The 11,514-nt window shown below is 54.6% G+C and overlaps 1 protein-coding gene across 1 annotated transcript in view; it reads right to left on the reverse strand.

Annotated features, from left to right (window-relative positions):
- SH3PXD2B (SH3 and PX domains 2B) overlaps window positions 1–11,514 on the reverse strand; it is a 68,632-nt gene that overhangs the window by 13,460 nt on the left and 43,658 nt on the right. Inside the window, exons 7-10 of the mRNA XM_015565137.1 lie at window positions 8,803–8,937; window positions 6,136–6,240; window positions 4,565–4,648; window positions 1,979–2,096 (exon numbers count right to left, since the gene is read on the reverse strand). Of these exons, the coding sequence (XP_015420623.1) occupies window positions 1,979–2,096; window positions 4,565–4,648; window positions 6,136–6,240; window positions 8,803–8,937 (442 nt within the window). The remainder of the gene's footprint in view (window positions 1–1,978; window positions 2,097–4,564; window positions 4,649–6,135; window positions 6,241–8,802; window positions 8,938–11,514) is intronic.

Here is an 11,514-nt window from a genome sequence, read left to right on the forward strand (position 1 = left end):
TCTGGGTCACTAGGGGTCGGCTGGGAGTCACTGGACTGCGGAGTGATGGAGACCCTGACAGGCCAGCTCACGGAATTCTCTTTAAATCACTTAATTCTCTGCGTGGAACTCAGTTTAATGGCAGGACCCAAGGGGTTGGTCTGGACCACACGGTCACCTGTGCCCGTCTCCTCTGAACTCCACGTTCAGTGACATCACACTGGGTGCTTGAAACGGACCACGGTGGGAGTATTTATACTACGGAAATCAGCAAACAACTCAAGAGCACTTTCCCCTTGGAGAGCCGATTGTTAAACATCTCCCTGAACGCACTGGTCTGGTCAGTGGAAATTAGGTGCTCACACCTTTGGGGGAATTAACACACCTAACTGACCAGCAATGATAGATGACAGGGCCAAGTATCTTTTCAAGAATTACTATAAAAAAAAAAAAGAATTACAGTAAGGCCCTAGCCCAGCTGTGTCATGGCCCTGGTCGGAGTGCATGCAGGAGGCAACCAATTGATGTGTCTCTCTCCCATCGATGTTTCTGTCTCTCCCTCTCCCTTCCAATCTCTCTAAAAAAAAATCAGTGAAGAAATATCCTCGGGTGAGGATTAACAACAATGACAAAATTACTGTAAGAACAAAACAGAACTATGTTTCAATGAAAAAAGGTCCTTTATAACTGAAAGCACATTTGTAAGGACATAGAAACCTGCAGAGCTGGGTGTCCGCCAATTTTAAAATCTCTTCCCTTTGAGCAGAAATAAATCCTGTCTGAGTTGGAACATGTCACGCTACATACAGTCCTCACCCTCAGCACGAGGCGGTTCATTTGAGGGCACCAAGCCACAGCGGAGAGGCAACACATGCAGTGGCAAGTGGGCTCTGGGGCGAGGGAGGTACGGGTTCAAATCCTGACTCTGGCCCTTTCTAGCTTCGGTGAAACCTTCAGATGACCGCAGCCCTCGCTGGCATCATGCGGCAGCCTCAGGAGGGACCCGGAGACAGCCAGCCAGCCCTGAATTCCAGAGCCACCGGGTGTCAGGACTATTTGTCATGCAGTCAGAGCGCATTTACACTCAAGATGTTCTGTACCGCGGCCATTACTGTCCCAGACCTCAGTTCCGAGGTTCCCCTCCCCCAGGAAGCCCCTGTTCTGTGCTCCTCCCCCCACCCCCCCGACCCCCGTGTGTCTCTCCAGCACACCTGCACCACCCGGGCCTGTGTCTGCCCTCTCCACCCCCCGCACCTGCTGGTGGGAAGTGGGAAGTACAGTGTCGTTCTCATTGCCGACTCCCCAGCGCCCAGAACGGTGCTTGGCCCCGAACAGATTCTTGGTGTGTGTTCGTGGAATGAATAAAGTGCCCCACACTCAGCCCCACGTGAGCGGCCCTAATGTCCCGCCTCACATCCCAGCACAGATGCGGGGTCACAGGGACCTCAGACTTCCTCTCTGGTCCATGTTTCCTGTGGTCACAGCCTGGCTTCTAGGCTGAGCAAGGAGGGGGTTCCCAGGACTCATTAGCAAACCGGGGAAAGTACCAGGCAGCTCAGCCACTCCCCCCGCCCATGGGTTCTGACGTCATCACACAGGCGAAGGAGCTGGGACGACGTGTTTGAAATGCCTCCCACCCTGGACTCAGAGATGAGGGCCAACGATGGGCTCTGGGGTGCGTTTCCATCTGTGTGGGGCTGAAGGGGAAATCCCACACACGGCGGCTCAGCCTCCAGTTACTTGTGAAGAAGAGCAGCTGGCGGTGGAGACCGGTCTTGCTCAACAGGGCTACTGCTCTCTGCGGTTCGTTCTACTGGGAGGAGGTTTTGCTTAGGATGAGTTTTTAGAGAAGGATCGGAGGAGGGAGGGAGGCCAAACAGCGCAGAGGAGAAACATCCTTTCGTGGCTCAGGCCAAAACCTCACCCCATCTACCGGCTCCCAGGCCTCTGGGCAGCTGGAGCCCACGTGACCTGGAGCCCACCCAGCCGTCGCGGGTACCTGATCTTCCACCAGCCTTCCAGGTTTTTCTGAATGACCTCCACCACGGCCCCTCTCTCCAGGTTCATTTCATCCTGGTCACGCGCCGTGTATGGGTAGATGACTGAGTACTTCTCCTCTGCGGGGACAAAGGGATGATGGGGTAAGTCAAGGACACTGAAGGTCAAGGCTGTGATCTGTGAGATGTCCTTGCCCATCAGGGGGAAAGATTTCCCCCAGAAATTACTGTGCACCCCCAGGCCCTCACTTAGTCCCAGATGACCCTGCACATGCAGCCACAGGACCCAGGACCAAGGGCAGGTCCAAATCCCTTAGCCGTCACACATGCCTCTCGCCTTCTTCAAATCTGCGCTCCAAGGTCACCTTCCATGACCTTGCCTCATGCAATATTCAGACCCACTGCATCCTCTTTCCTCTTACCCAGGTCTGTTTCCCCCATGCAAGGCATTCCGTTCTAACCATAAACTTACTCCTTTATGGTGTTTTGGGTCTGTCTGCCCGCTAGAATACGAATGCCCTTGAAGGCAGTGATCGTGTGTCTGTCTTGTTCATTCCTGTCTCCCAACACTGAGTCTGACACCAGAACACTCAGTAACTGGTTAGTAGGTGAACGGTCCCGGAGGCCTGGCGGGAGCCACCTGCTCACGTCAGAGGGGGTCAAACCGCCTGTGGCTCCTCCGCAGTTCTTACCGCGAAGGGTCAGGGGTGAGCAGACCTGGCAGCTCCTGATCTCAAGCTGAGATCACTACCAAGGAGACGGCTAGTCATTTTCATTACCAAGCTGGGAACTGATCTTCATTTCCCATTCATTCTGTTCAGCCTCCGGAACCGACCATGCCTGAAGTTCAATTTCACTCTTTAAATTAATATTTTTATTAAGATATAATTGACATCTAACACAGCTAGTTTCAGGTGTACATCACAATGATCAGATCTATACCTACGGACACATATATCTCGAGAAATGACTGCCTGCTTCAACTTTCATTACTATGACTGGGGCGCCTTCCACCCCACTCTCTGGTGGTTTCCCTCTCCCTCCCCCAAAGCAAGGGACCATCAGAGAGCAAGAGAATAGCTTCCTTCCCCAACACTGGGCCACGGCTCAGATGGCTGCTGAGCCAGGCGACAGCTGAGCGCCAGGGGAGCCCCGAGGAGAGGGCTTTCCGGTCTTGGTTACATCCCGGCCCTGGGGAGTGGGGAGCCAGCTGTGGGCTGGTGGGATGGTTAGCGTGGGCGCTGACTCTGCCTTTGGGAAAACACCGCGGTCTGCCGGGGCCTGCCCAGCTGGTGCAGAGGGAGGCGGAAGGCGCACAGGGCGTTTATTTATTTATTGATCTGGCCCACTGACCTGCTCCGCGGGGCTGAGCTGACTCGAGTTGCACATATCCTGTGCGCAGCAGAGTCAGCTGTTCCCCTCGCTCCGGGCAGGCGGGTGGCTGTGGGTGGGGGCGGGGTAACTCGACCCTGTCTGTGCACAGACACAGTCCTGCTTGGCTGGGTCCCAGACTCAGTGCGGTTAGTGCTGCGGGCCCTGGACCCCAGGGGCCGGCACCCAGAGTGAGCTGAATCGCACACGGGGGTTCTCTAGCCTCCAGAGCCTCCGTGGGCCCCACGGGACACTCAGTGAGCCCTGACAAAGCTTAAGGTAGACCGTGGAGACTGAATGGTGGCGCCCGGTGGCATTGCTGCTTAGCGCCCACCCACCCTTCCTACCAACTCCACCCACAGGGTTTGGGTGAGCTGACTGCACCACCTCCTGGAGGGAGAGGAGGGTGTGACCCTGGCATCCCCTGACCACCGTGACTGATACAAGGACGGTGTATGACCCACGTGGGCCAGATGGAACCCTCCCTGGGATTTGTGTTGAAGGAGAAGCACCTTCTTTGGTGGGTGTCCCTGGAGGGTGCCTGGAACTACGCTCGCCGTGAGAGAATGGCTCCAGCCAGGCAGAGAGCAGAGCAGAGAGGTGGCAAGAGTGAGTCTCAGGACCCCAGGATGTTTTCCAGTCCCTGGATCCAGCCATGCCTGAAGCTAGCCAGGGATGGGCAAACTTTTTGACTCGAGGGCCACAATGGGTTCTTAAACTGGACCAGAGGGCCGGAACAAAAGCATGGATGGAGTGTTTGTGTGAATATAAATTCAAAGTAAACATCATTACATAAAAGGGTACGGTCTTTTTTTTTTTTTTTCTTTGAAAGGGGGCCGGACCCGGCCCGCGGGCCATAGTTTGCCCACGGCCGAGCTAGCCCTACCCTGGGCTTTTCAGCGACAAGTCAATATACTTTCCTTTTAGTTTAAGCCAGTGTGACGTGGGTTTCTTTTCCTTGCACTCAAATGTGCCTAAGGAAAGGGACAGGTCGCCGGCTCAGCATCCTAGAAGCCCCCAGACAGCCTTTCTTAACCCGGGAAGCTTTAAGCCCCAGGCTCCCCGCTCCCAAACCTGCATGCCAACACACACATGGCACAGACACAATCCCTTTCTCACATGCAGCAGGCACAGGCCGCCCAGAGCAGGAGGCGCATGCAGACGCAAGGACCCGGCTCCCAACCCCAAACGGGGAAGAAAACATCGACGTAGACAACCTTGACGCCAGCTGATGGCATACAAGTCCCCCAGGGTCCGGCGGCGGCCCATGGGCCGGGGCAAAGACCAGTACCTCCACGAGACTGGATGGGCAGCATGTGGAGGTGAAGGGCAGAAGGCAGAGGTGAGAAGACAGCACTCCCAGTGTCTCCAGGCAAAACGGGCACCAAGCGCGCCTTCCCATTTAAGAATACTTATTTCTGAGTCCACACCAAGCCCAGGTGTCGCCAAAGGCCCACGGTCCTGAGTATTAACCCTAAAGCTGAGTGAAGAGGCGCCCAGTAGACATAATTCTATCCCTGGCATGATTACAACGAGGCCCGAAGAGAGGTCCTGATGGCAGAGGGAAGAACAAGGTACAAATCCTTGGGAAAATGTGGTCTCTCTCTCCCTCTTTCTAGCTGTGTGACCCCAGGCAGGCGTCTCCACCTTTCTGAGCCTGTTTTTCCATCTGTGAAATGGGGTAACGACCAGCCCCTTGCAGAGGCATGCCGCGTGGCCGTCATTAACTGTGTAGGGGAGCTGGAATTTCCACGCAGTGCACCACTGCCCCCGACCCTGAGCTGATTCTGCAGTGTTCCCAGGCTAGCCTGGTCACTAGTGCCTCCCGGGCCCACAAACACAGGGCAATCCAACAGACATTTTCATTTTATTCTGAGGGCTGTGGGCTGTTGTTGCTACATGTAATTCTTGTTGCTCACCTTTGAGCACAGAAATATGCCACTTCTCCTCACCCTGCGTTCTGACAACTGTACACGTAAGAGGCTTTGTGCTTCCTCAAAACAGTCAACTAAGCCCCAAGTGTTCGGCCCTAAGGCAAGGCATAGCTATATGATAACAATGGGTCCTCGTTTTTTATTATTGGTTGAGGTTCTTTGTCAAGGGCTTTGCATATGGGTCTCATTTAATATTAAAAAATAAAACCTCATGACGGGGACATCACTCCCGTTTTGGGAGGTGGTTGAGCGGCAGAGGTTAAGTTGCGGGCCCCGTCCCCTCAGTCAGTAAGTGGAGCAGCTGAGGTTCGAATTCCCGTCTGCCTGACCCTCCCATCCTCTGTTTATCAGCGAAGATGCACGCATCCTCTCGTTTTAGAAATGTTTTTTTGGGGAAGGGAGTCAGGGGGCCTAGGCATTTCTGACACGGCAGGAGCCACGCTTCGGGACACCCGTGGGGCAAGTTCTCCGGGAAATGGAGGCGTGTGTGGGTGAGTGAAGGGGGTCTGCCCTAATCCCGACGCCCAGCCAGGGCTGTTATACCAGCGGAGAAAGCAGAGCCCTTTGCAGACGGCCTCAGATGGCCTGCAGATGAGCTGGAAGCAGCCCCAGGACCTTGGCCGCCAGGATCATTCCAGGGAGGAAAAGTGACCCTGTGACAGCAACCAGGCTGGGGCCGCCCGGGGTTCTACGGAGGGGTCAGGGCCCAGCTCCCTAAGGCCCTGAGGAAGGGCGGGCTTGCCCATCACCCCAACCCCATGCCTGGCTTCATGCCCTCTCGGAGGCAGATGTGAGGAGAAGGTCCTGGGGGCGGAGGCCCCACGTGGTGACGGCCAGCACAGGGCTCCCCTCACCTTCCTCCGGCTCCAGGGAAAACTCGTCCTGCCCACCGTCCTGCCCTTCGAGGCAGGTGGCGGGCACCCAGCCTTGCTCTTCAGCGGTGCTGACGAACCACCAACCTGGGAAGACAAGAGCAGGCGGATGTTAGTGGGTCAGCTGTGAGGTCTGGGCGTCGGCGTAGAATGACACATTCAGGCACTGTGTGCGTCACACTCAGGCTAAGGCCGACAGGCACCGTCCTATGGGTGGAACACAGCTGGCCGTGTCAACTGACTGCTGGGGAGGGGACGGGGAGGGCAAGGCCGTCCTGGATGGCGAGAGTCCTTCACTAAGGTGTGCCAGGTACGAGTCACTGTACTCGCATCGTCTTTCAGCAACTTCACGTGATTGTCCTCACTGCTCAGAGCAGGAAACCGAGGCTCCAAGAGGCGAACAGACTTGCCCAAGTTCTCACGGCCACGGCAGGGCTGCGCTGTGCGGCGGCTGTCTGATGCTGATGCCACTGCCCTCGTAACCCTCCGGCTGTGCGTCTGTTCATGTCAAGGTCAAATGGCTGCAGGTGTAACTGCTCGAGAGGCCGCTCACCCAGACCCAGGCCCTCCCCCTTCAGAGAACAGTCCCAGGGAGCTAGTGGTGGGCGGAATAATGGCCCACCGGAGATAACCCACATAATCCCCGGAGCCTGTGACTATGTGAAAGGTTGCCGATGGGATTAAGGTTGCTAATCAGATGACCTTCAAACAGGGAGACGGTCCGGGATTATCTGGGTGGCCCATGTCATCGCCAGGTCGGGAACTATGGACGAGGGAGGCAGAGGAGGCAGGGGGAGCCGTGGCTACGGAAGAGGCACCGCACGGCTAGCTGGGAGGATGGAGGAAGGGCTGCCACTCACACTCACACACACACAGAGGCACACCTCACCGTACACTTCACTTTATTGCACTTCACAGACAGTGCGTTTTTTTTACAAATTGAAGGGAAGACCCTCCACCAGCAAAAATATTACGTGCTCGCTGAGGGCTCAGGTGATGGTTAGCATTTTTTAGCAATAGATGATTTTTAAATCGAGGTGTGTACATTTTTAAGGCATAATGTTATCTATTGACTATAGTGTCAACGTAACTTTCACATGCCTCGGGAAACCAATTTGTGCGATTCGCTTTACTGTGATATATGAGGTATTTGCTTCACTGCGGGGGTGTAGAACCACACACGCAATATGGCGAAGGTGCGGCCTTACGCACGCACACACGCACACATACGTGCGCCGTGTGCACACAATTATCATAGAAGAATTCATACCAACCCGATAGAAGGGCTATCTGGGGTTTGAAGCTGGTGGGAAAAATAGACTTTTACTTTATCATGAATGCTTCTAGAAGAATGTAACCATGTACTACTTGGATAAGTAATAAATCTTACTTGAAGATTTGACTACCTGCCTTCCCCCCTTCCGCTGCCCCCTGGACACACCAGGCTTGTCTCCAACCCCATCCCAGCCCCCACTCTTCTCCTGCAATGCCTTTGTTCTGACTTCACTCAAGCAGGAGGCCTGGGGGAGTGGGTGCGCTGTTCCTTGGTCCCCAGGAGCACCCCAGCCACACCGATAATCTGCATAAACTCATTCCCAGGATTGAGAAAGCCACATGGCCTGTGGCCAGCTGGCACTGGATGGGAATTCCAGCTCCGAATCCTGTCGGGAGGTTTTGGGTGAGCGATCAAGTCACTTGGACTCTGTCCCTTCAGCTGTGAGGCAGGGGTCACAATCGCTAGATTGAATAATTAAGAAGTTTTGGTTGGCTAACCTGGACCTCATGGCGAATGGGAATGGAATCTACATGCTGCTCGGAGCAGAGCCTTTCCATTATTTTTTGGACTTAACTAGCCATCGGGGTATCACAGAGACTGGTCTGCTATTGATATTATAGCCAATGTCACATTTTAGTCACAACAAAGCCAGTAGATTTATGTCACTTTTTCCTAGAGGGGATCCACTCGCCTCCTGCTCCCCATTCTTTGATTTTAACAGTGCCAATGGCTGCTTTGTGGCTAAGGAAGGCAAAAGGGAAGTAAGCTCACATTTTTAAGTACCTACTGTGTGCCCAACACAGGCTCAGACACTCTCCATATATTATCTCATTTTTCTCTTTACAGATGAGAGAATTGGTGGTGAGAGGGAAGCAGCCACCTGGACTGCTGGGAAATGCAGACTTCAGATGGAGGCCCAGGCCAAGTGTCTCGATCGTACCCCATCTGTCCCAGACCTGGCCAGTGCACATGACCAGTGGTCACTGCGAAGGGAAGGTGCGCTGGGGAGACAGGCGGTGTGAACAGTCCACACCAGAGCCCACAGCTGGAGACGCCCGTAATCATCAAAGAAAATCAACAGGGCAAATTCTCAGGGGAATGCTAGGCTCTGTGTCTCCAGGTGCTCTGAAGCCAGAAGAATGTTCATGAAATGTGAACCTCAAAACCAATCGGTAACATCTGACGCAACAGGATGCTGGTGGGTTGGGACCAAGCAGGAGATCTGAGCACTCGGACCAAACGGGGGTCATCCGCCGGACCTGTGGAAACCGACCAGCCCGATCGGCGATGGCCATTGCTGCGCTTCCCCGTGTCCCTGACCGAGGGGCTTGATGAGAGTGTTGGGCGGGGAAGGAGGTGGTCTGGGTGCCCACCTGACTCATTCTTCTCGATGATGTCCACCACCTGGCCCACGCTGAGGCTGATCTCCGAGCTCTCCTGCTTCTGGTAGTCGGCCACCACCACGTACTGCTCCAGGACCATGGGGTCCACCGAGGTCGGGTCGCTCCCTGTGGATGGAAAACACCATCAGCTGTCACGTCTGGCCACCGCTCGGTGTACAGGAGCAGGAGCCGGGGAAGAGGGGAGGTCAAGAGGGCATTCTAAATAGAGAGAGAAGCTGCTAGAGGACCTGTCTCATCCATTCATTCTTTTATTCATTTGCTCACTTGACCAGCACAATTTACCACGTGCCTGTCCTGTGCAGGCACTGTGCTAGGCACTGGAGATTCAGAGTAAGATATGGTACTTGCCCTGAAGAAGCAGACAGCCTAGTGGGAAAGTTCATTCATTCATAGATACCCATCCAGCATCAGCCGCTATTCACCCATCTGTCATTCATGCAACCAAACATGTATCCATCGATCATCCATCCACTCATTTACCCATACATTCACCAACCAGTAAGCCATCCAAATTTACTCATTTATTAATACATGAAACCACCAATGATATTCCAGACACTCTATTAGGTGCTGGTTGGGGGTGCTAAAGTGGATGAAACAGATGTGGCTCCCAGCATCCTAGCTGGAGTGAGAGACACATATTCAGTACATGTGATCCATAAGCATATAGGAAGAAAGTATTCCTTTTGGATACATGCATTTCTGGAAACAGAACAAACAAGACAGGGGATGCTACGTTAGTGGGATGGTCAGCAAGACCTCCCCGGGAAACAACCTAAAGCAGAGCCAGGAGGACAATGGGGAAAGAATGGTGCAGGCCGACCGGGAGGTGGGAGGAGGCCTGGAGCCTTCCAGGACCGGGAGGGAGGCCAGGGTGGCTGACGCCCAGAAGTGAGGACTTCAAACCACTTTTTAAAAAAAAATCCCTGAATAGAACCTCGAAAGGGACTTAAGAAGGGGGTAACACGTGAAGATCTGCATCTTTAAAAAGGTCACTCTGGCTGCCTCATGGAGAATGGGTTAGAGGCTGGCAAAGAAGAAAGCAGACCAGCCCGCGCCGGTTTGGCTCAGTGGATGGTGAGCTGGGCAGTCCTGGTTAAGGTCTCAGACAAGCTGATAAATAAATGGAAAGAGACCACAGAATACGAGGGATGTAAAAGATCAGACGAGTTCAGACGCTCCCGAGAGAAGGGGGCAGCGCTTTTAGAGCAGCAGGCTGGACGTGGTGGGAGGGCAGCGTGACATTTGTGGCCGCCGGACCCTCATGGCCTGCACATTCTGATCCAAAACATTCCCTTCTATTGTTTCCATAAACAACAGGAACATCCAGGAAGCCCCACAGCTCTGTTCCAAACACTCCCAGTAGTGGAGGGGGCGTGAGGGCTGGCTCACATGGAGCCCATTTCGTGCTCCTCTTCCCGACTCTCTCGGGTGGCATCCTGTTGGTCACTTGAAACGGGCCACGGTGGGAGCATTTGTACCACGGAGCTGGCAAATGCTACAAAGCAGGGGTGACCACAGAAAGCTGCTTGTGAAGTCGTTCCCAGCACGCCCCTGCACTCCAGCCCCGGGCGCCCAGGGCAGCACAAAGGCCCTTTGTTAGAGCCAGGCACCGCGGATTCTTGACGTGGAAAACCAGACAGGGCGTGCTAGCCCGGTGAAGGGTCACCGCTCTCTTTCCTACAGGGTGGGAGAAAACTTCCCACATCTTGTTCACCTTCATATTCCCAGGGGACCTAGAGTACCTTCAGGCACACAGTAGGTGCTTAATAAACATCCTATATAATAAAAGCCTAATAAGCAAATTGTCCCCTCGACCAGGAGTTTGACTGCTCGCCATGACCAGTGCTGACCACCGGGGGCGGCGCAGAACATGGCGGGTGTAGGCGATGAGGCACTGGCAGCGGGTGGTAGTGGAGTTGCTCCTGGCCCCAATGGGCTTCCGGGTGAGCCAAGCCACAGCCGCCAGGACCACAGGGGCTGGTCAGGCTCCCCATGGATTAGTGCAGGAGCTGGTCTGCAAGGTCAGCTGGGAGAGAGCGCACTACCTGCCTGGCTTCCTTGTGGTGCTACTGGGCGGCCCAGAGGCCCACACTGTGCCCTGGCCCATGGTGTCCACCTGTGCTCACTGCATCTCCGCATGGGGACTCGGGCGCTGTGACTCAGGCAGAGGGGACTGCGTGGGGGCCAGGGGGCCCTGGTGTTGCCTAGGGCCCAGAGGTCAGCTGGGACCTGCCCTTCCACGCTAGACACTCGCGCTTCGATCGCTGGCTAGGCCTAGGGACCGCATCTGTGCATGAATTCATGCACTGGGCCTCTAGTGGAATGAATAACCATGGCCATCTTGTTCACTCAGCACTTAGCACAGACATATTCAATGGACATTTGTGAAGTGAATGAACAAAGGGCAAATGGAAACTTCTAGAAACTCTCCATTCTGCACCAACTCTCCTAACCGGGCTGCCGACAGGATCTGGCATAACTACAAGCAGTGACCAAATTGGGGAATTACGGGACTCACTGTGAACAAGAGACTCATTCCCTGCCAATGAGTGGCTCAGACGAGGGTGCATGGGGCTGCTTTCTCTACACCAGCTCCCCCAGAGCTGCTGCCTGCATTTCACCCATAGCGCTCAGCGTATCAAAAGGAGGCACACCAGGATTTGACATACCAGCTTCTCA

This window comes from Myotis davidii, unplaced genomic scaffold, assembly GCF_000327345.1.
Source record: "Myotis davidii unplaced genomic scaffold, ASM32734v1 scaffold399, whole genome shotgun sequence".
Taxonomy (NCBI): domain Eukaryota; kingdom Metazoa; phylum Chordata; class Mammalia; order Chiroptera; family Vespertilionidae; genus Myotis; species Myotis davidii.